This window comes from Melozone crissalis, unplaced genomic scaffold (assembly GCF_028551555.1).
Source record: "Melozone crissalis strain CALT ecotype California unplaced genomic scaffold, PUWL_Pcris_2 ptg000081l_1, whole genome shotgun sequence".
NCBI lineage: Eukaryota > Metazoa > Chordata > Aves > Passeriformes > Passerellidae > Melozone > Melozone crissalis.
The window spans coordinates 10,560,029-10,584,054 of NW_026535858.1; the positions used below are offsets into that span (position 1 = coordinate 10,560,029).

A 24,026-nucleotide genomic window follows, 5' to 3' on the forward strand; every position below is an offset into this window, starting at 1 on the left:
CACACCGTGGGTTGCTTCAGGATGTGGAGCACAATAACATCACCTTCCAGCCAGGTGATGTTCCCAGGAGTGCTCCTGCTATGCAGGTCTTTCACACAGTGCTGCTGTTCCTGTTTGCTGTTCACTGGTGGGGCACTGGGGACATGGAAAGCTGAACTCCCTGTGTTTGGAATGCTGTTTTTAAAGCTGGGTGCAAGGGCCCCTGTGGTAATTTTACGGCTGCCCTTGTGGGAATGTTTTTCCTAGCTCCAGAGCTGGCTTTTGCTTCTCAGGTTAATATTCAGCCAGCACAATCACCAAAGAGCATAAGGCAGAGTCGTCAACCATAAGACTGGTTTTAAAATGACATCATCGTCATCGTCATCATCGTCGTCATCGTCGTCGTTGTTGTTGTTGTTGTTAGGCTTGTTTAATGACCTTACAGTACCTGTATTTGCTTTCCAATTTTTTGGAGCTCCAGATATACTTCAAATCAAGGCTAGGAAACACAGTTCCTTTCCCTTTAAGGGAATAATCAGTGTTTTTTTATTCAATACCACGTACTCCAAAGCTCAGGCTTTATGAGAAAAACTGACTGATTTCCCACAAATCATGCATAATACATATGCAGAAGGGACAGGGAGTACATTGCCAGTCTCCACGCTTAGCTTGTAGCCCAACAATTTGCTATCGAATGTGAACGGCATCCCTATCCATGGCAGGGGGGTTAGATCTAAATGATTTTTAAGCTCCCATCCCACTGAAATCATTCTATGGTTCTGTGAATTCAATGCCAAAAAACCTGCCAGTGACTCCAAGAGGTTTTTGGGCCCAGGGGCAGCATGAGAGGGTCCATACAAGCACCTCTCTAGGTAGCTGGACTGGGTGTCCTGGGCCATGTTTCACCCAGTCTAAAGCTTCACATCCACTCCAGAAAAAAGTGTGACACAAAGCACCAGTAGATGTATACCATGTGTTTTAATAAACCGTATAGCTACCAGAAAAATAGGATTGCATGTGTTTGTTCTCCCCTCCCCAAAACCAAAAGAAGTCAAATTCAAACCAAAATAATGGAAACCTAAAACAAGAGGAAAAAAAACTGTCCCAGAGCAAAGATGACACACAATACAGTTGGAGGAAAATATCTTTGATGACATCCTTGTTTAAAGAAACCGTTTGTAAAACACGAGGCAGTTGAATAATAAAATGGTCACTGATTTGATTGGTTTTCCCCTCTCTGTGTGTATATATATGTAGCTACATATATATGTCTATGCTGTTACACCCTGGGGTGGGACAAAATGGTTAGACAAAAAAATTAGTTGAGTGGAGGGAAATCTGTAAGACAAAAAAACAGTTGAGTGTGGGGAGCAAGTAAAGAAGAAAATAAATGTATCATTTCAGTCAGTGGAGGAAATACAAGGTTCAATTCCCCTACAATTCACCACTGCTCTGCTTTTTGGGGAAGAGACTTGTCTCTCCATGGCTATGCCGTGTCCCTGATGCACAGCTGAGCTGTGAGCTTCTGATCTGAGTGGTATTCACTGGTCTGTGTATGAGCAGGACCCCAGAAATGTATGAAGCATTCCTTTCTCTGGTTAATTCCCATGCTACACCGTGGTTTTTTTTTTCTTAATTAAAAACTTATTAGTATTTCAGTTTGCGTTTTTTCCCAGGTTTCTTGCACTGACTGCTGTGCAGGTCTCCACAGCAAGGTGGAGCAGCCCAGATGAGCAATAATGCCACAGTAAAGTGCTGTTATCACAATGTGACTGGATGGAGGAATTAATTTTACAACAGGTCTCACGTTACTTCGAAATTATACTCAGTCTGCAGAGCCGAGTCATGCAGTGGTAACCTCAGCTGTTCCTCACTGAGTGGGCCTGTGGGGCACACCTTGATCCAAAAACAAGGAAAGGAAGTAAAAATGTTTTTAATTCCCTTTTCTCCTTCCATGGAAACCTACCCCCAACAAAAAGAGTAAGCAATACCACTCTACACTGAGGTGTCTGATTCCCTCTTAGGCAAACGAGTCCCTCAAAAGACAAAACAAGCCATGTCCTTCCTCTTGTTTTTATATTGCTCTTTCAGAGAACCAGTCGCTGTCCGTGCTTTCCCAGACCTCAGTGCCGTGCTTAACAAGCAAATTAAGCACAAGCTCATGCTGGCTGCAAAGTTCAGGTGACCAAGAAGGTAATAAGAGAACAGCTCAGTTTGCCAGATGCTTGTAAACACCATATTGAAAAGAAGGCAAAGGCAAAACACCCTTCTCCACACTTCCCCCGTTTTCCTTCCTTTTATTTTTTTTTCTTCTTTTCATTCTTTGTCTGTCTTTAGCTCTTTCTTTCCCTTTTTTGTACAGGGGTTAATGAAGATAAGCAAGACTTGTGCATCACAAATGGTGAAACTCCCCCCAGCCCCTCCAGCTTCCCACCCTACAACAATGCACAAGCCCATCTCATCCTGTACCTGCCCCCAAAAGTGTCTGTCTGTTTTTGGAAAACCGCTCAGTCCGATGTGCTGGGGACTCCTGCAGTGCAGGAGCTGGCTTGGCTGGTTCTTCCCCCTTTCCTGAGGCTCATAAATGGTTGTTTTTTGACAGGTAGGCAATAAGAGCCACAGCTACCCCGACGTAGATGCCAGTTCCAATTGTGATGGACAGGACAGCCAGGAAGAGAGCTCGCCGGGAGCTGGAGCTCGCGTGGTGGAAATCCCCCTTGGCCACTGCTTTGTTTGTCTGAAAGAGATACAACAACAACAATGCCATAGATTTATTTGTTTTACCTGGTGAAATAAAGGCGAGACTCTAATTTCTTGGCTGAAATGGAATCCTGGGAGCTGACGGGTTAAACTGGTGGGCAATCAGACATTTTTTAGTCAAATGAGGTTGTTTGTACAATTGAGACGGTGATGGAACCATCATTTTTTACAGACCATGGCGTGGTATCAAGCAGGGACTCCAGTAAGAGATCTGTCAGCTACAAGAGAGGTCCTGCATAAGCAAATGAGCTCCTTAAGTTCTGAGACATTCTTTGTTTCCTCATTACAACGAGTGAGGAATCCTCAATGTTTTAATTGTGTCTCCACAAATGATCGATGTGCTGGGACACTTTCTTCTTCAGAGCCATCTACTACTCTATTTTGGTCTTTGTTGTTTGTTTGATATTTTAATTTGGTTTTTGTTTGGTTTTTTGTTTGTTTGTTTGGGTTTTTTCATTTTATGTTTCTGTTCCTCAGACCAATCTGCAGGTGACAAGCTTCCACACATTAAAAAAGCCCCCAAAAAACCTCTTCAGCCCTTCTGTCAATGACTTTATTAGGAGAACTGTCTCTTCTCATTCATCAACCTAATTTTTTAAGCATAATGCTTTATGAATATTTCAGGCAGAAGCAATATCAAACAATACAGGCGAGGCTGCGGGCTGGAGGGAGCTGTTTCAAAGCAGCAAGACAGAAATAACACAGGTTTCCACACCTGCTGTTGTGCCCTTTGGTTTAGGTGGGCAAGGCATCCTACTCACTCCACAAAGCCTCTCAGCAGGGTAAACAAAGATTTCATGATCTTCTTGTCTGGAGCCACCAAAGACTCAAAAGAAGATTCCTTTTTAAAACAATGCCGGGGTGTTTTGGGATCATGTTAGTCATCATCAACTCTTAAAAGTGTGGGCAAGGAAAGCAGAGAAAGCTTTTGAAAGAGCTGGTCCTTCAGCTCCCCTCAGAGACTTTCCTCATGCACTTGCTGCCCACCACAGACCAGTCTGGAAGGTTCCTGTTTACTGAAGTTGTACTGAGGTAAATGCCCAGCAATAAACATAACAGAACTTCTGGATAAACTGAGGTTGGACCCCCCAGAATGAAGGGAAATTTTAAAAATGACAAAACATTTTGAAATTGGCATTTCTGAAATGTCACTTTATATAACTGAAAAATCTGCAACATTTGGGTTGACCTCTTTTAAATGAAACTTTGTAAAGTTTTAAACCAGCATTTCTTTACCTAAAAATAGGTGGGAAGTCAAAGGGAAAAGAAACCATTAGTCAAAATGTCAAATAATCAGAAAACTTGACAGTATATCTTGATTGCTTCAATAGAAGAGGTTGGATTTACCAAAAATAATGAGTTGAGAGACCAAAAAGGATTCAGAAGGCTGATTTTTCAAATAGTAGTAGCCTTTTTCCTGATAAGATCTTCAGTGTAGCAACAACCTTGCTCAAAAAGAACAGGGCTTTTCCCCTTGATGAACTCTTTGAGGACAGCCCTGACCTTTGTGAAAGGATTGGATCTATGGTGAAAAACCAGTTTCTTGTTAAAATTTTCACCCAGCCAAAACCAGATATGTTGTATTTGTCATGTGCTGCCATGAATTTTTTGAATTATGCAGCTCCAGACATGATAATAAAAAGTGATTTTTCTTGGGGAACACACCCGTGCCTTCACAGAATTTCTAGTTTCCAACAAATTACCTAATCTGAGTGCATTTTTTCCTCTTAACTGAAGGCATATTTTGTAATTTAGGAGAATTAAATCCCTCCTGTATGGAATTTTAACTGTAGACTGCATTGGTAAGGGCCTATGGGAAGGACAAATCTTATAGTTCTCCTTTATTCTGGTAAAATTTACATTGAGATGGAGAAACCAACCACACAGAAACCAGCTTTTGTCTGTGAGAGAGTAATCTGAAGGAATTTGCTTAGTAGTAAGAAAATTCTTTGATGCTATTTCCTAAATAGCAAAACCCTCACATTACTACTAAACGTCATTATATGAAAATGGCAGAATTTCTGCAGGTTTAAGCTAAAAGGATCTGAAAATACTTACCAAACAAAATGCAACTAAGGCCAAAAATAATAGTTTAGTGTCTAGCAAATAATGAACAGTTTTCCTTTATTTTCTTTTCTTTTTTTCTTTTTTTTTTTTTTAACAGAGATCTCTTCTTTGGTGGTTTTGATCACTTTGAGAAAGTCCCTTGGTTTTGGGACAAATCCAACCATCCCTTTTCATACCTGACACAAAGAAATTACATCCTGCTGAGTTTTCCATGAGAGATGTCTGTGCTTTGGCAAAATCCATGAGGTCAAGAAATGTCTTGTGTAGATCAGAGAGCCAAATCATGCCCAGACTCACCAGCTTTTCCATAGCTTTTTCAGCAACATCTGTTTCAGAGAACAATGTAGCCAGGACTGGTGCAAGGATGAAGACCCAAATGCTCTACCAACAAGAGTTTAATTCACTACAGACTCACCAAGTTACTCCAGGTGTCTCAACCTTTTCTAATGCACTTGAAATTTGCTGCAAATTTAGTGTTCTTCCTGAACAAAATTGTGTTATCTGTGGAGTTTTACAGTGCTTCTGTCCACTCACTTCTTCCCTTCCCTGGCAAGGCTGTGGCTGGCAGACAGATGATGGATATAACAATTTAAAGCAGCTTTTGGATAGGAGCAGGGGGCACAAGCTGTGATAAAGGTTGGGTGCTACAAGGTTGAAAAAAGGGATTTTTGCAAATACCAGCCACCAATCAACCTTCTCTTTAGAGGCTTTGAAAGTAAGCCAGAAAAGTGAGGAGGGGTGGGGGAAGAAAGGGTAAGGAGATCTGGAGGTATTATCTTCTTTTTTTAAAAACTAAAATAATGAATGTCTTTTTAAGAAACACTTTCAAGGAACTTCCCTGGAGGTTCAAGTTGAGCTTCTGCAGACCACATTCAGGGTGTCTCTGGGCTGCAGGCTTTACAGGCCCAGACAAGATGAATAATGTACCTCCAAGCTGCAAGGCTAAAACATTGTGCTGCATCCCACAGTGACTCATATATCATACTCTCAAAATACCTCCTGGTGCGCAGTATCTGCAAACAAGAAACACACTGATCACAATCATTAATCCTGCCTCTTCCCCCCGGGGCTGGAGAGCAGGATTGGTTCCATGCAGGAGGAGAAGAGATTATCCTGACCCCTTTGGTCAGATGGGGAAAGGATTTCTTTTCACTTCATGGGAACAAAGAGCCAGAAAGGCCAGGGATGCACAGGCTCCATGCAGCCACTGGCCAGATTCTGAGTTTTACTTCTTCAAGTGACATGCAAAAAAAAAAATTGCACAGAATGAGGAGTAGTTCATAGAGATGATGCTCCTGTATCCTCTATCTTTCTTCTAGTCAAACACTCTGTCTCTTTTTTTTAACTTGCCTTGTACTTTTGTTAATCTCCAATTTTTGGGCAGTAATCCCACCTTCAAGTTTACACCAGTTATTTCCACTGATGGCGAGAAAAAGACTCCAGTGTCTTTGCTAAAGACATGGATGGGTAAAGAGTGAAGTCAGGATCTGGCTCTGGACCTTGACAATGCCAGCAGGGAGGTGCCAGTCAGCTGGGGAAATCATGGGGCTGACAGACACTTACATGGCAGGATGGGTTTCAGTCCTGAGGAGAGCATCAGAGGGTCTATGCAGTCCAAACAGCTCCACAGGCAGAAATTATGAACTAAATAAAGGACAAATTGTTCTTTGCTCTGCGAGGTATTTGGAAATTCCATTATGCCCACGGTATAATGAAAAGTTCAGCCTGTGGTGGCAAAGAGCTCTTCCAGAAGTTTCTGTGATTTCAGCTGTAAGGATGGCCCAGGGAATGGACATGAGGCTCAAACAGATGTTTGTCGCAGACATCTTTTATGGAAAATCGTTTCCTTAGGATTTTTCCTCCTGAGAAGCTGAGAAGCCTCAGGAACAAAATGTAAACATTGATTATCTGCTGCTGTGGAATGCAACAGGTGCATCTGGGATTGGCCCATGTTGGATGTTTGTAATTAATGGCCAATCACAGTCAGCTGGCTCGGACAGAGAGCTGAGCCTGAGCCACAAACTTTTGTTATCATTCTTTCTTATTCCATTCTTAGCTAGCCTTCTGATGAAATCCGTTCTTCTATTTTTTTTTAGTATAGTTTTAATGTAATATATATCATAAAATAATAAATCAAGCCTTCTGAAACATGGAGTCAGATCCTCATCTCTTCTATTAACCTGAGACCCCTGTGAACACCGTCACAGACCTTCTCCTTCTGGAAATTACTGACAAAACAATGGGGAGCAGGTGTCACCTGAAATGCAGGTACTTCCAAATAGATCCAAACAGTTTCAGTCCCTCTGTAGTTTAATTTGACCTTTGTTCATTCAACCTTTCAAGTGGCATTTCCTGCATTGTGAGCACCTCCCTCTTTTCCCTGCAATACCATGTTAACTTCCAGCCTTTACATTTTCCTGCCAAGCTCCTGAGCAGTGATGTGGCAGGTGAAAAGCAGTGGCCTGAGAAATGGTACTGCTACTGCCACCAAATTAAATGATGCTGAGTTGGTAGAAGGAGACACACTGGGAGCAATATTTATCTCTGGAAATCCATAAAAGGTTCAAGAGAATAGAGTGTGAATGAGAGGATGAGGGTGAAAATGAAGACCAGCATGAGTCTGTCTCTTTTTCATGTTCAACTTTCATAAAATCTGTGTTTCAGCCATTGCACCATTTTGGTATCAGAGAATTCTGCTGGAATTTGAAAATATGGCATAGGCAAAGACATGATTCAGCCCCTGGCTGGTGTTGCCTGTGGCATTTGATTGTGTCTCTGAGTAGAGATAAAACTACAAATGTTGGGAACAGCAGGAAGAAAAGACCTGAGTGAGCAGAATGCAGAGAGATGTTTTTAGACAAGCTCCACAGCAACAGCTGTTCATTTGATTGCACTGGAGAGAATGAGATCTCAGCCTGAGACACAAAGACAGTTCTCTTTTTCCTGGCATATACAGGAATTTAGATGTTTATGGTAAAGAAGATGATTTTGCCTTTCCACTTTTCTTCTAGCCCTCAAGCAGATGTTTTGTGATGAAAGAGAAGAAAATTTGCAAAAGATGACAGGTGGGAAGCCCAGTTTACACATAAAAATTCAGAGACTTACAAGTCCTTGCTGTTGTACAAAGTTTTGCAAGGTGTTATTCACAAAGTGCTTATACACAAATACGCCTGGAGAAAGTCTCCTCTCCATTTCACAAGGAAAATCAGAGCTTTTAGAACCCTGTGATGATTTTTTTAGGACTCTGCTGAGGGCCCGGCTAGAGGGAGGTTCAGGGGAAAGCTGCATTCATTTCTTTGTACTTCTAACTTGTTATGTAAGGTTGGTGAAGAGAGTAGATTCTCTTTTTCCTGATCCAAACCTGCTGCTCCTCCCTGCAGTTATGTCCACAGTACCAAAGGTGAGGGAACCAGCCCTGTGGGGCTTTTTGCTTGTTTGGTTGTTTTTTGGGGTTTTGTTTGTTTGTTTTAGTTTTTGGGTTTTTTGGTGGTTTTTTTGGTTTTGTTTTGGTTTTGTTTTTGTTGTTGTTGTTGTTGTTGTTGTTGTTTGGGGGGTTTTTTGGTTATGGTTTTTTCTTCTTCTTTTTATTTCTTTTTCTTTTTCCTGTGGTTCCTTCTATCTGTCTCTGGTCCTCTTCCTCCTTTGTGATGCCAGTGTGTGCTTTACATTCATAACAATGTCTCTTCCCTCCAGCATGAGTCACACAGCATGGGAAGGGGTGGAGGATGCTGCTCAGTGCTGCCAGAGAACATCTCAGTCCTCAGTCCTCACCTCCCACCCTTGGAACAGGCAAGGATGATGGGAGTTTCAGCCTTGGGCACCCTGAGCCACATTTTGGGGAGAGCAAAGGAAAGACATCAGGCACAGTTTTAAAACTGTCTCTGGGCTGCTTTCTGCTCCTGACAGGAAGAGATTTGATCAGAGAATTAGTTTATCAATTTCCTCACCCACAGGTGTCCCTCCAGAGCTGAAACTAAATCTCTGGGAATTATAAAGTCCCCTAGCATATTAACGTTTTTTGAGATAAGACTAAGAACTCTGGAGGTAAGGTTCACTCATTTGTTGATCACAGTACCTTTCCCAGCTACTTTTTTGGTACTACAGCAACCCATGGTTTCCCTGTGTGTATTCAGTGTCACATTGTTTATCTACTCCCAATTTCACGTGTTGAGGGCTTTCAGAGCAGCACTTTCTGAACTGTTATTGGCAGAGTCTGGTTTCCTTAGGAGAGTTTGTTTTTTGCCAGCACAGGTGGTGAGTAGCACACCAGTTATATGGAATTGTCCCTGGAGGGCTGTCAGAACCCAGACATCCCTCTGGCTGTCCTGAGCAGCCAAGACCCTGCCGGGGTCTCAGAGACCCTGGCACAGAGCCCAAAATGCCCCTGAGGTTTTGATTATGACCCGTGGAGCAAGTTACCAACCTTATATGAAAATCAGCAAGCCACAACAGTTTAGGTAGAATAATAGTGAAGTTACCACAGGGTGGAAAAGTAGATTTTGGGGTTTTTGGAATGGGGGTTCAGGAGGCAAGATGGAGGGAACTGGGTGTGTCCAGCCTTTCTCCTTCTTCCTCTTCTTGGCCTCCATCTTCTTCTGTGATGTTGGCACTTACAGATTGGTTTGGAGTAGAAGCTCACTGGGTAACATAGGTGATAGGTATTGGAAAGTAGTTGTAAACATTGTATATGTAGTTTTTAGTATAAAGATATAACACCACCCTGGAGGCAGGCAGAGTGCCTGGCCTGTCCTGCTGAGCTGACCTCGGCAGGCCAGGAGAAAATTTGTAATAGATAAGATACAATAAACAACCTTGAGACTGAGAAATTAAGAGCTCTGACTCCCTCTTCAAGTGCCGGGCTGGGAAAAGAGACTTTGGAACTTTTCTCAGGGTCATTCTGACCAGCTGGAGATCCCGACAGAGGGCTGTTCCTGGGAGCTCCTGCCAGAGCAGCCTGCAAAATCTGCAGTTCCTGTGATCCTCACCAATGTGGTTTCATTTTTCTAGCAAGGAGATCCATCCCGAGCTATTTCCTGGGAAACATTTTGTAATTCAATATGTTAACTAAAAGGGTAAGAAGTTACCAGGCACTGTGGACTCTGCAGCACCTGACAGTGAATGTGAGGTAACTTATTCATCTTCCCTTCTGTTTGCCTTGTGTGAACTCAGCTTTTCAAAAGAGTCATCAAAGATTGAATAATGAAGATTATCTCTTTCATAGGAAAGCTTTTTTTCCCCTTTCCATTCCTCTACTTTCTCAAAGTCCACAACAAACCCCAACAATGAGGAAAAAAACCTGAATCTTTTCTTTTTCTTGCATTACATTTTTGTTTTCTTTAAAACTTAATCCTCTTTTCTCCCTCTCTCCTGGAGACACAGCACAAGTGATGCAACTGGCTTTAGCAGGCAGGCACAAGGAGCTTCATGACCAGAGGGGTGATTAACAGGGAACAATAACCATACTCCATGGATTGTGTGGAGTGGGATATGAGAAAAAATGCCTGACAATGAAATATTGAGGAAAAAGTTGTTCTTGGGTTCCCAGCACTGTTAATCCATCAGAAAAAATTCTAAGGGCAAGGAGAGCCACAGGCTGTGAGTGTTTTAACCATCTCTTCACTAGGCCAGAATGTTTAGTCAATTTGCTTTATAACTGGAGAGAGCACCAGCTAATTAAGAGCCTGATGATCCTGCAGCACTCTTGCCAGGCAAAAAACTTCGGCAGGGATACATCCCATTTAGACTCCTGTCTGAATTGACATTAGCAGGCTGCCTCCATTCTCCCTGTGGCCAGGTGTAAGGACAGAACGCAATTCCCAGTTGCAGACATCTTTTATGGAAAATCCTTTCCTTAGGATTTTTCCTCCTGAGAAGCTGAGAGACCTCAGGAACAAAATGTACACATTGATTACCTGCTGCTGTGGAATGCAACAGGTGCATCTGTGATTGGCCCATGTTGGATGTTTGTAATTAATGGCCAATCACAGCCAGCTGGCTCAGACAGAGAGCTGAGCCACAAACATTTGTTATCATTCTTTCCTATTCTATTCTTAGCTAGCCTTCTGATGCAACACTTTCTTCTATTCTTTTCATATAGTTTTAATGTAATATATATCATAAAATAATAAATCAGCCTTCAGAAACATGGAGTCAGATCCTCATCCCTTCCCTCAACCTGAGACCCCTGTGAACACCATCACAATTCCCTGTCTCCCAAAACTCTCAAGGCCACAAAAGGAACTTGCCATAAGTCAAGTCACCACAGTGGCAATTTGAAATAAGCACAGGTAGCAGAAATTTGTCACAGAAAGGTGCTAATTCCAGGCCTGAGGGTGTGTTTGATTAGGACAAAACTTCCCCTTGTGGCATGATGTCAGCAAGGAAGCAACTGTTGGTGCACACATCACCTTAAAGGGTGGGAATGGCATCTGTGCTCCATGGATATACAGAACTTGGACTGTACAAATCTCCAGGAAAACAACTCTCTGGGCCTCCCCCACTGCCAAGGAAGGATGAAGAAGGACCAAGAGGATGTTTCTGAATCCACAGGTGGTGATTACCTTTTGCTTGATCTCTCTCACCCCCTCATATTTTCCATTTTTTTCTATCTCTCTACCTCACATTTACTATTAATTAAAATCTGTTTTATTGACTTTGGCATGTGGTATTATCTGCACATTAACTCAGCAGGGGCATCTCTCACCCAGTGGATCACAACACTTGGAAAAGCTGGAAACTTTCTCCAAAGGTCTGAGACTAAAATCTTTTTTTGATAAAATGGAAGAATTAATGGTTTTTTTCAAAGTGGTTACAAAATGGGGCTTAAAATCACATTGTTTCTGAGCTTGCAAGACTCTCTAGAGATAGATCTTTTCCACAGTTCTGCCTGGAAAAATCCTGCAAGGAAAGGTGGAGGCTTCAGCAAACTCAGGCTTCTGCAATGTATGTGGATTCCACCAAACTTCTATTTTAACACCAATTAGAGAGAAATCTAACTAAATCACAGGGTCACTAGGATACAGAAAGTGTCTACACAGAATATGTGCTGGTTTAATTGTATTGCTTTAAGATGCAAATCAGTTTGCACTGAGCTCTTTGTATCAGCCAGCTCTGCAATACATCACTTTGCAGGGTATGAACAAGGCTCTTTTTCCTTGCAGAGGAAGGCTTTGGTTTTGAAAAGATACAAGGAGCTTTACTAATGTGTGTCAAGAAGAAAGTGACTCAGTTAATCTGGATCTGGTGTTGGAAGGATGCATTTGACATAGCAGGAAACACTGAAAATAGATGATGATAGAGGGGAGACAGATAAACAGCAGGAAGCCCTAAATTCAACTTCAGAAAACTCCTGGTGGTCTGAAGTGCCCAGGGCAAGTAGTAAGTGCCAAGCTTGGCACCACAAAGCCCAGTCCACAAAAAAAGTAGGATCCTAGGTGTTGGGAAAAATGAAACAGGAAAGCCTTATAAATATGATTGCTTGGCAAAGGATTTTGAGAATACGGAAACTATAACTATAAGCGAGATGGAAATGAAAGCAAGCTTTGAGATTCTTTAGTTACTGAACAACGGGAAAACAACGGTGTGGCTGGCTGAAGGTAATCTCTTTTTGATGAAACAATACTCTCTGCTTGCAGGCAGGTCTAAAGGTGTGAGCAGATTTTGCTAGCTTGGCAGAAGGGGCCCAAAGAGTAGTTTTTAGGGTTTAAAATGTAGCACAGTATGGTAATGTAATGATTCTCATAGGCTGTATGGAAATGTTATAGGATTTGTATCTTGTACGAGATTGGTTAGTGAGAATTAGAATATTCAACACAGAAGATGATTTATTGTATTGTAATGGGAACTTGGCACTCTTACTTCTTGTCTCTTAGCTCTTACTTTTCTATGCTCTTACCCCTTTAACTCTCTTATGCTTTTACGCTCTTACCCTCTCATCCTCTCTGCCCCTCTCTTCTCTCAGGCCTGCTCTGAGCTGTGGCTGGCAGCTCCCAACAGGGCCCTGCACCCAGGCCCTTTGCAATAAACCCCAAATCCCAGCAGGGCCCTGCACCCAGGCCCTTTGCAATGAACCCCAGATCCCAGCAGGGCCCTGCACCCAGGCCCTTTGCAATGAACCCCAGATCCCAGCAGGGCCCTGCACCCAGGCCCTTTGCAATAAACCCCAAATCCCAGCAGGGCCCTGCACCCAGGCCCTTTGCAATGAACTCCAGATCCCAGCAGGGCCCTGCACCCAGGCCCTTTGCAATAAACCCCAAATCCCAGCAGGGCCCTGCACCCAGGCCCTTTGCAATAAACCCCAAATCCCAGCAGGGCCCTGCACCCAGGCCCTTTGCAATAAACCCCAAATCCCAACAGGGCCCTGCACCCAGGCCCTTTGCAATGAACCCCAGATCCCAGCAGGGCCCTGCACCCAGGCCCTTTGCAATGAACCCCAAATCCCAGCAGGGCCCTGCGCCCAGGCCCTTTGCAATAAACCCCAAATCCCAACAGGGCCCTGCACCCAGGCCCTTTGCAATGAACTCCAGATCCCAGCAGGGCCCTGCACCCAGGCCCTTTGCAATGAACTCCAGATCCCAGCAGGGCCCTGCACCCAGGCCCTTTGCAATAAACCCCAAATCCCAGCAGGGCCCTGCACCCAGGCCCTTTGCAATGAACCCCAAGTTCCAAGCCCTGGCTTCAAAGATCTCTCGTCTCCGTCTGTCCTGACCGTGCTACCCCCCGTCAATCCTACACCCAGGAGCTTCAGTTCCTTCTGTGCATATCCACAGCCATTCCCTACCAGGAGCAGCACTCTGCCTGCTCCCAGAGTCAGAATTTCCCTGCCTCCTGGCTTTGGCTCCCAGCCAGACAATAACAGCAAACACAGCTGAGTGTCTGGAAATCCACGTTTCAGGTGTCTCCGAGCTCTGGGATTCCTCCTGAGCAGCGACAGAAACGACCCTGGACAAATCTGTCTCTTCCTTGCAGACACACAGCTGGTTGGGGTTTTTTTATTTCAAACATTTAATGTGTTATCTTTCTCTTCTGATTAAAATGATTAACGTTTCCTTCCCATATAAAACAAAATGTCTGGATTTTGTCAATTAATTTAAGTGCATTAAAAATACAACTGTGACATTCCATAAGATTAAAAACCCAGAAGGAAAGTTTTAAAAGTTCAAGAGGAGAAGAAGAGGGACATCTTTGAATATTTTTTTTAAAGTCTAACTCTATTGAAGATTAATCAGAGATAAAGGTAAGGAGCTGTGATGAAAATTTTCATTTCTTTCTGACCAAGAGCAGGGAACCCTGTAAAAAAATATGTTGAACACAAATGTATGCCATCAGAATTCTTTTTTAATTATGGAAATTAATTTTAGGAGTTTCTATACATAATTTTGAACTATTTCTTGCTGCTACTGAGCTTTTCTGTGTGTTTGTATATATATACATTGACTAAACCTTGCAGATGACAAGTTTCTTTCCAATTGAAAAAAAGCATTCTTTTTGTTCTGCTTGAAAATGTATTGATAGGATATGATAAAATATTTACAAAATATTTTAGGACACCTTCTGATACAATAAATTTCTCAAAGAAACTCTTTTCTGAAATGCTGTATTTATATTTATAAATATATATATTTATGCACACAAAGTCTTAACAAATCAACAAGAAGTTGGTGCATAAATTCCTATTTGGCTGTTTAAGCATTCCGTTTTTAATTGCTTTTCAGTAGTCAACACATTTTTCTTTTGCATTAATGTGATCCTACTGAGGAATCAACTCCTCTTGTTGAGGCTGGGAGATTTAAGTGAATAAACTCCTGGGAAGAGATGTTCTGGACCTAGGGGATATTTTGTCTCTGCTGCTGACTGCAGACTTGAGGGTGTACTTTGGAAAACACAGAGCTGAGAAGGAGACACTAAGGAAATTACTCCTGTCCAGGATGCTCATTCTGTGGGGGAGACCTGGTAATTGCATTACTTAGTGTGATCACTGCAGCACAAAGATAATATCTGGCATCCTTCCTTGCAAAAGCATCCTTGGATGAGGAAAGAAAGAATTAGGAGAAAAAAATGTTCTGTAAGAGAGGCACCGTACCAAAACACCCATCAGCACCTGTCAGAACCCAGGAAATTCCTCTGGCTGCCCTGGAGGGCTCCAGACCCTGTCCAGGGGACTTGGAGACCTTGGCACAGAGCCCAAGACCCCTGTGCCTTTGATTTGGCCCTTGGAAAAAACAATTACCAACCTTATATGAAGAATTACAAGCCACAAAACTCTAAGTAGAGTGATAGTGAATTTATCACAGGGTGAAAAATAGATTTTTTGGGGTTTTTAGAATGGGGGTTCAGAGGGTAAGATGGAGGAATCTGGGCATGTCCAGCTTTTCTCCTTCTTCATCTTGGCCTTCATCTTCTGCTGTGATGTTGTCATTTTTGGATTGGTTTAAGGTAGAAGCTCACTGTCTAACCTAGGTGATAGGTATTGGGAAATAATTGTAAATAATGTACATGTAGTTTTTAGTATAAAATGATAACACTGTCCCTGGGACAGGCAGAGTGCCTCTGTCTGTCTTGCTGAATGGACCTCAGCAGGTCAGGAGAAAGTATTTTATAGATAAGATACAATAAACAACCTTGAGACTGAGAAATGAAGAGCTCTGGCTCCTTCTTCAACCACTGGGCAGGGAAAAGAGACTTTCTAATGTATCTTGGGGTCACTCTGACCTGCGAGAAATCCCGAGAAGCACCTCCCAGTGCCAGCAGCATGGGCTGCAGAAACTGGAGCACGTGTTCTGGAATCTGGGTTCAACTCTGTGCTCAACAAGATCCCCTTTCTCACAATGGGAAAACTTCACCAGCTGACCTGGAGCAATTCCCTGCTGTGCGTCACCACCGCTGTTGGCATGGGAATGGGAGGTCTAACCTTGTGTGAAGCTGCCAGCACCCTGAAATTACTGCTCTGCCTTTTCTATGACTCAGCAACTGCAAGACAAGAACTCCACGTTCCCCAGCAGAAGCACATCCCAGAGCTGTCATGCCAGCAGACACCAGCCCCTCATCTCTTGTAAACAAAAGCCCTCCCTCCTACAACTGCAGCACTCAGGGGCTCTGCTGGGTCTCAATGGGCAGGGGTTGCACGGGTGTGGATGTCATTCAAGGAGATTTCTCTCTTCCCCCACAGAAGAGCTGAGCTGTAGGTGTGCAGAAGACAGTCAGGTGAGCAGCTGCAAGGAGTAGCACCAAGAGGCAGCCAGGGAGGCTTTGCTCATCTTTCCACTGCACAGCGAGCAGGGCAGGAAGCTGGTGATAAATCAGGGCAATGCTCCAGAAATGAGGCTGCTGAAGAGTGAGTCACCTACCCGAGCACAAAAAGCAGCTTCTCCCAGCAGTTCATCTGCCTGCATCACAGGGAGAGCAGAGAGACCCCCACTCAACTGCAGGGCAATAAGAAAAAGAGTAAATGGGGGAACCTTGCAGGTCTTGTAGCACAGAGCTGCTGGTTTAAGTTCCATGATTTCAGGAACATCTTTCTAATGACCTTAATCTAGGCTTACTCTTCCTCTGCCTCCATCGTGCCTGAGTCAGCTTCTATTCTTGACCTCAGGAAGAAAGCAAACTGCCTTGAGGCATGGATCTCCAGGGATTCTCTGACTCTGATGCTCTTTTTGTCCAGCATCTCAGCAATGCCTGTTGTGACCACCTCACGGTATTGTTTTCTCCATGCAGCCTTGCTCCCTGAATCTCCTGTTGCTGTACTTAGAGAAAGCAGTAGGATGAAACAGTGCTGCAGCATTTCCTATGCTGGCACTCTGGGAACACTTCATTTTTGTTTTCCAGGGCCCCAAGTCAGAATATTTGCTGCTTTGATCATTGCTGGTGGAAGAAAGGGTCCACCCCGGGGGTCTCTTCTCCCTCTAACAAACTGCTCCACAGTAGCAGGGTTTTTCCTCAGTGGAAACCCATTGGCACACAAACATAAGTCCTCATTGCCCAACAGGGAGGGCAGAGATTGCTAACAAGGATCTTTCTTTGTGCTTCTCAGTAGTCATCAACAACCTGTTCAAGTTTTTTAGTATAAAATTATTCCAGTGTATACAAACAAAACCATGAAGTCTGCTTATTTTCTCTTTCCCTCTCATTCTTTTGCATACATATAGGAAGTGTCTCCTCATCTGTGATTTAATTGGCCTGGCTGTTTATGCCAAAAGGAATGAGTAGCAGGAATAGAGAGCTCTGCTCTCCAGCCTGTTTGGCTTGTCTAGCAGCAGGTGGATCAAGCCTGAGCAGCAGCTGCTGCAGCTCCCTGTGTGCAGGGCTGTTTGTCTGAGTCCCTGCATGGAGGGGATGGCTGGGGAGAGGCAGGGATGCACAAACACATTCCCTGCAGGAGCAGCCTATCCATATGGTGCGCTGTGTGAGGAGGGATAAAAGCCTCTGCAGGACACCCTGGCTGAGCAGAGGACTCAGCCTGGCAAATGCAAAGCTCAGCAATCAGTGCAGGCCCTGTCCTCATGGTGAAAGGATTTTGCTTCTTGCTATCCTATCCCTTTCTTTTAAGGTGTGGGAAGCAGGGTGAACTACCCTGGGCATCTGGCAGGATGGCATCATCCAGGAAGGAAATATCCTTCCACATGGAAGTCCCTTTATTTGGATTGTCTCATGTCCAGGATCACTCCATCATGTCAGGCAGGAAGAGGAGTGCTTCAAGTTTGCTTTTCCTGCAATACCCAGCTGAAGCCTCTCCTTCCTTGTTAAATACTGAATGTCTCTTTTCCTGGCAGGGATCACATGCCACACTGCCACAGCAAAAATGTCCATCTGTCGGCTGAGACATGGGCTTCACCTCAGCCTGGGGAAGGCTAGGGACCACTGTGCCTTAGGATCTGACAGCTCACAGGATCCATATCTTGGATTTGCTTGTGCCAGGGTTTTCCCAAGACCTCAGCCAGCTGGGAACAGATGGAAGGGGCACTCAGAGCCAAGCTGCTTTTAAAATCCACCTCCTGTGTGGGCTCCTAAGTAAGAGCAGAGTACTGAAGGAAGATCTGCTCTGCCTCTGTGAACAGAAGTTGTTCAGAGTAATTCTTACCCCTTGTGGAGATAAACAGACCTGTCTGATTCACTCAGCTGCAGTTTTACACAAAAGGCTGTGGAATATGGCAGGCCCCATCCACAGGTGGCAGCAAGTCAAGCTGGATGCAAAGATATCAACAGTGTGGATGCTTGACCTTCCACAGTGCAGATGTGGAGCTACAGAAGGAGAGCTACTCAGTGAGGCCCAAAACCTGTCCTGGTCTGATGTAACTGTTGCATTTGTCCATTAGAGGATTTTAGCAGGAATTCATGCAAGTGGAAAAGGATTTGATGATTAATTATTTCAGAGTTTGCTTGCTTGCTTCTCCTTCCCCTTCCCTCTCCCTTTCTCTGTCATGTCTCCACCTCACTGGGCTAATACATGTTTCATGACTGAAATACATCCTCTCTGAAAATATTCCACTGAAATATTAATGAACAACAGTTTTAATTATTTGCTCAGTGCTTAATGACTTCATGGCAGCTACTCTGCCAGAGGCCTAAAACAGCTGTCTGCCGTGGTGACCAGCACTTTCCCATTGTTGCCTTCTTCTCCCTCTCTGTGTCTTACTTTTTTTAAACTGTAAGTCCTCAGGGATGGGCTGAAGCATTTTTCTTAATATTTCCAAGGTCTTTGATTTGTAGAACTCCTAGGAAAATAGGGACCCTTTTCCTGGACAAGTGCTGGTGGCAGTAAAAGAGACACAGATGTAATCAAGAACATCTTAGTGACATGAAGACAACTGTCCACACTTCTCTCTTCCATTGGGAAACAGCAGAAGGCCCCAACACTTCTTGGAACAGGACACAAATGTTATTACAGTGTGGCCCTTTGAGGCCCTTCAGTTCAGAGAGGAGGTTCTCACAGTGGCAAGGATCCCAACGCCAAAAGCATCAAAGGTAAAGAGATATTGCACTTGTAATTACATTTCTATCTCCCTCTACAGAAAAGCTGTCTGCTGCTGGAGGAGATATTTCCTTGTTACAAAAGTAGTTATTCCTGTTCTTTTAGAGTGATTCCTTGGTTTATTGTGCCAACAGCAGCATCACAAGTACAATGTGCAAAGACAGGAAATCACTGTCCCAGGGCACAGCTCTGCCACTCCTGATGGCAGCGGTGCTGCAGGACTCTGTCCCTGACCCCCTCAGCAAATGTCTCAGTGACATTTCCAACCTGCTGCTGAGACAGATTTAAGATGTGCTCTGTGGTGTCTGCGTGCTGGGGGCTGAATAAAAGTGTCCATTTGACGATACCCTTTCAGGGAATGTCAGCAAATATGTCCCACAGACAATCACCAGCCAGTAAGAGGGCCTTCAAATGTCCAGAGACATCTGAGGTGGTGGGAAAGGAGGGGAGTTCCAGGAAATGGGAAGTTTTGAAGCCAGAAGGCCTCCTGACATCCCTTGGGAGGTGGTGTGGAACAGCCACAGCTGCTGGTGATTTTGGCAGCCCTGGGCAGCAGGGCAGGTTGGAATGGTGGGCACTGAATTTCTGTGTGGGACTCCAGAGTGGGTGGAAGGTGGTGCTTCATCTCTCCTCTGTGCCATCTCCCCTCTTGGGAAGGAGTGAAACTTCCTTCTCCAGCTCAGTGTTAGGCAACATGCCAAAGAGCACTGGGAAGGGGAAAGGGGTGGTAAGGAGAAAGGTAAGAGTCAAGAATAAATAGCTGGAGGACTCAAGCAGCAATCTTTAGTGGCCTTTAACTTCCGTGCAATTTGAAATTTATTGTCATTTGTATGTTTTATTCAAAAATCTCCTCTTGGCAAATTCAACACAATGTGAAGGTCTTCACAGCACAGAGTGGGCTGGCAAGGGTGCTTTGATACAGAGAAACATTGAAAACTTGGTCCGACCTGACTTGTACCCTGTTCTACAGCAACCTTGCCAAACCCATGAGAATGCCAGCACTGAGCCTTTCTCTGCAGCGCCAGGGGCCAGTGGTAAGTGTGTTATCCTGCCCTTGCCTTGATACTGATTAATTTACCTATGTTTTGAACCAAATAATTTCTGTGAAGAACTGAACAAATTGCAAGAGCAGTAGAAGAAGTGGCACTGTTCCTCCAGTGTCAGCTGATCCCCGTGCGGAGCGGAGGTGGCGTTCGTGTTTTGCAAATGGGCCTGAGCTGCAGCTCTTCTCACCGCTGAGCTGCTTTTGAAACTTTCTGCAACAGCTTTTTTACACCCTCCCACGCAGAGAATGACACGCTCCCAGGGCTGCACGGGGAACTTAGCAACATTTTCCTGCTAGGAAGACACACAGGTAGCAACAGCAGCTGGATCTGAGGCACCTCTCAGTGCCTGCACCACCTCTCCTCCACACCTTCCCCTCCACAACTGCAAGAACACTTCCATGCCTTGTCAGGGGTCTTGCTTCAAAGGACACAATCAGCCCTTGGCATCCATCATCTCAGGGGCAAAGCAAGATCTCAGGTCACACAGCAGGGCCAAGAGTCGAGCCTGGGTGACCTGCTCTTCCTGTGGTTGGTATTCCACCATAAATGGGTGGAAATTAAACTCTTCAGAGCAAGGACACTTGGTGATGAGGCGCAACTGCAGCTGGGAGAGGATACAGATGTGGGAAAGCACCAGCCTAACCTGCACTGGGCTTTGTCCATGTCCTTAGTGTGCAGTGGCATGGAGAGAGGTTCTCAAGTTCCTCCCATGAACACAGAGGTGAGGACATCCTCCCACAGCAGACAAAGGGACAGACAGGACCAATGTGCACCAACTCCTTGGATAATTGTGGCTCAAAAAACCCACAGAATTACTCATTGCAGACCCTTCTGAGAGACAGCAGAAGTGAGATATCCTTGTGGGATAACAAAAAAATAGCAAGAAGTTTGAGGAAGAGGATGGGAAGGCAGACTTTGCATTGGTAGCAGATGTTCCAGACCTTGGTGGGAGAGACCTGAGGTGGTCCAAGGACAGGACACCTTCAGACAAGTTTGCTTCTGTGGTTCTGCTTCATGAAACAAAATCCAGTTCTCATGCTACTTTGTTGGTACTGAAGGACTGACTAGAGTATTCTCATGACAGATGTCTTGCTATGAATCCTTGGAAATCTCATCTCTAATGCTGCCAGGCTTGGAGGAGAGACCACTCTTTGGGATCCAAAAGGGCTGGAGATCACTTCTTGCCCCATTAGCAGGACTGCTGTTCCTCAGCAAGTCTGAGGCTGCACAAATGCAGCTGACCTTGCGTAACATCAAAGAATGGACACGGGAAGGGACAGTAAGCTTTCATCAGTGGGAAACATACCCTGGGAAGTGTAAAAAGGCTGGGAAAGTACACTCAGCTATCTCCCCTAAACAGCCTTCTAGTCTTCAAGGGAGGTTGCCATGGAAAAAGAACCACTTAGAGATCTCAGATCCCTTTTGTTTGCTTTGCTACTTTGTTCATTCCTTTGTGCAGCGAAGATCCCAGCAGAACCAGCAGGCTGGCTGACACAGCCAGTGACAGATCTTAAATATTCACAAACAGATCTGCCTTCTGCAGCTTGGAGCAGCCTTCCAGAGAGGGGTGCTCTGAGAGCAGCTGCTTGCTTGCATGGTCTGGGTGAAGAGGATGTCAGAACGATGTGCAGGATCCAGAATTGGCAAAAGAGGCTGATTAAAATAGCTGTGACTGCTGGCAGAGCATGGACTAAAAGTGCTCCTGCTCTAAGTGGATAAGTTTCAATGGAGGAAATAGCTGTCAGCTGACACAGGCATTGAGCCCCAGCATCCCAGGAATACTGAACCCAGGGGGAATTTTTCACAGCCCTTCCCAAGGCAGAACCTGAGATTTACAGAAACAACCAGCTGGGAATTTTTTTTCCACGTGTTTTATGTTTGTTTGCCTGTACTATGACGTTTGACAGAATGGGACAGTCCCTGTGAAAATTTTCTTGGGGAAATGTAAAACTGTTCTGAGAAAAGGGAAATATTTTGGTTCCAGCTCCACCAGGATGCTCCATGCCCATGAAGCTCCAGGATGTTCCTGCAGGGACTCCTACCACCACTAAAGAACACAAATAAAAACCAGGGTAGCAATTCTGTGTGTTGGGTTTAAGTTCTTTTTTCTAGCAGGGAGGGGAAATAAAAGGAAACATTCTGCTTTTGGACCAGCTGTCAACCCCCTTTTGATGGCCAGAAATGTATCAGCACAGCCTCTTAGACTGAATTTGTAACTATTCTTAGATAAATGTAACTATAAAAACATGTAACTATTCTTAGCTATTCACTTCAGGTTTACTGAGTATTAAAAAACCCCTGAAAGTCTTCCTGCTGGAGGAGACTACAGACTATTTTCAGAGCGTAGGGGAGTTAACAAAATAAAGCAGAAAATAACTCAATTTTAGTCTAAAAATATGCAGACTTGATCTCTGCAATCCTAAAAAGCAGTGGGGTCACCATCTAGGAAACTCATCAAAATATTATAGACATGACATCAGACCAAGTGAACACAAACACAAGACAAATTGCTGTGAAAGAGATCTCATGTGACTTCACCAACTGGAGGACACAAAAGTTGCATGAAAAAGTGAGAAATCATACAAAATGGACATTATACCTGAAAGCAAAGGAAGTATACTATGTTTCATGGATATAAAGAATAATTCAGAAGGAAACAGCCTGGAGTCCTGATCTGTCCCATTACTCAGAAACAAAGTATAGGCCTTAAGTAGAAAATTAAATCCTAGAGCCTCAAATGCACCCATTTATGGGAAATGGAGACCTCTTATCTCATGATGCAGGTTTTCCAGAGCTGCAAAGTGATTTCTAATCATCAGTCCCACCTCCCTCCCATTTCTTCATAAAAAGCCTAGAAATGTCAGAACTGGAATTTGATCCGGAGGAAGATTTTTGAAGTCTGGAAAGACCTCTTAGGTTGAAAAATTAGTGGGGATTTTTTTGTGGTTTTGTTTGTTTGTTTTGTTTTATTTTGTTGAGTTTTGGGGCGGGTCTTTTTGTTGGGTTTTTTGTTGTTTTGGTTGGGTTTTTGGTTGTTTTATTGTTTGTTTGTCATTTTTTTCTCCTGTTGAAGGAGAAATGAATGGTGGGAGAAAAGAGGCTCCAGGTATTTGCTGCCAACACCTTTCTGCTCTTTCAAGAAATGGGCTACCTTTCAAAGCAGCTCAAAGTCAGGCCTACTCACCTGCCTCTATGCCTTGAAAGAATTTTCCTTTCCTGATGAAGTTGGCTTGGAGACACAGACAAGAAGTACTCACCAACCCCAAGGTCTGTAAATAAGATCATTGGGAAAAGACTGCAAATGCACCAGATATCAAATAAACTAATTTAAGAAGGAGATTGATTGCTGCTGTGTGAAATTAAAAATTACTATGCTTTTTTTTCCCCACTGAAATTAGTCACAGAGGAGAGGCATGTTAATAAATCAATTCTGGTGCGTAGCAAACAGGCATAAGGAAAAGTAATTAAAAGCTTGTAGAGATCTTCATCTGTGTCTATAAAAGCTGCAAAGCCATTCCTGGCTGTTCATCTAAACCTTTTGCCCATCTCTGCCCAGGTGAAATGATCCTGCATTTCACCCTCTTTACCTCCAGAAAGCTTTTTCTGAGATCAATCCCATCTCACTGGACTGAGAGTGTTTTAGTCATCCTGAAGAGTGTGTGGAGAAGAATATAAATATTTCCTGCCTTTCACATGCTTGGAGAGAATTCCTGATTTTTCTCCCTGTTCATGTCTTCTCCAGCCTTTTTCCTTACTCTGCTCTGCAGCATTGAGGAGCCTTAGCTGCCCTTCAGACATTGAATTTAATGATCCTGGTAACTGTGCCACACAATAGAAGTGCAGGCAAAAGAAAGAGGTAAGAGTTGGCACAGGCAGAGATGCATTGTGCTGAATTTTACATCAGGACCAGAAGGGTTTTTATTATATGATTTTCTTCTTTACAGCTCCCAGCAGAGCAGCGAGTGCACAGATAGGCTGTAAACCCATCCAGTGCAGTCTGTATAAATCAGAAATATAAAGCCATCTGATATTCCCTCATGGTGATCCAGCACCCTCAGCCCTGCCAAAGCCAGGGGGCCCATTATTGATGTTGGTAGCATGTCTCTGTTTGCAGAGATAAGAGAAGAATGAAGAGGGGGCACAGATAGTGGAAGGGGCCAAGGGTACTGGGGATTCCCGATACAAGACCAATATATCCCAAATATAAG

At 44.0% G+C, this 24,026-nt stretch overlaps 1 protein-coding gene across 1 annotated transcript in view; it reads right to left on the bottom strand.

Annotated features, from left to right (window-relative positions):
• Positions 1–938: 938 nt before the first annotated feature.
• Positions 939–24,026, bottom strand: part of SYNDIG1 (synapse differentiation inducing 1) — a 53,119-nt gene continuing 30,031 nt past the window's right edge. The window contains exon 4 of the mRNA XM_054290304.1: positions 939–2,716. Within this exon, the coding sequence (XP_054146279.1) occupies positions 2,558–2,716 (159 nt within the window). The 3' untranslated portion in view covers positions 939–2,557. The remainder of the gene's footprint in view (positions 2,717–24,026) is intronic.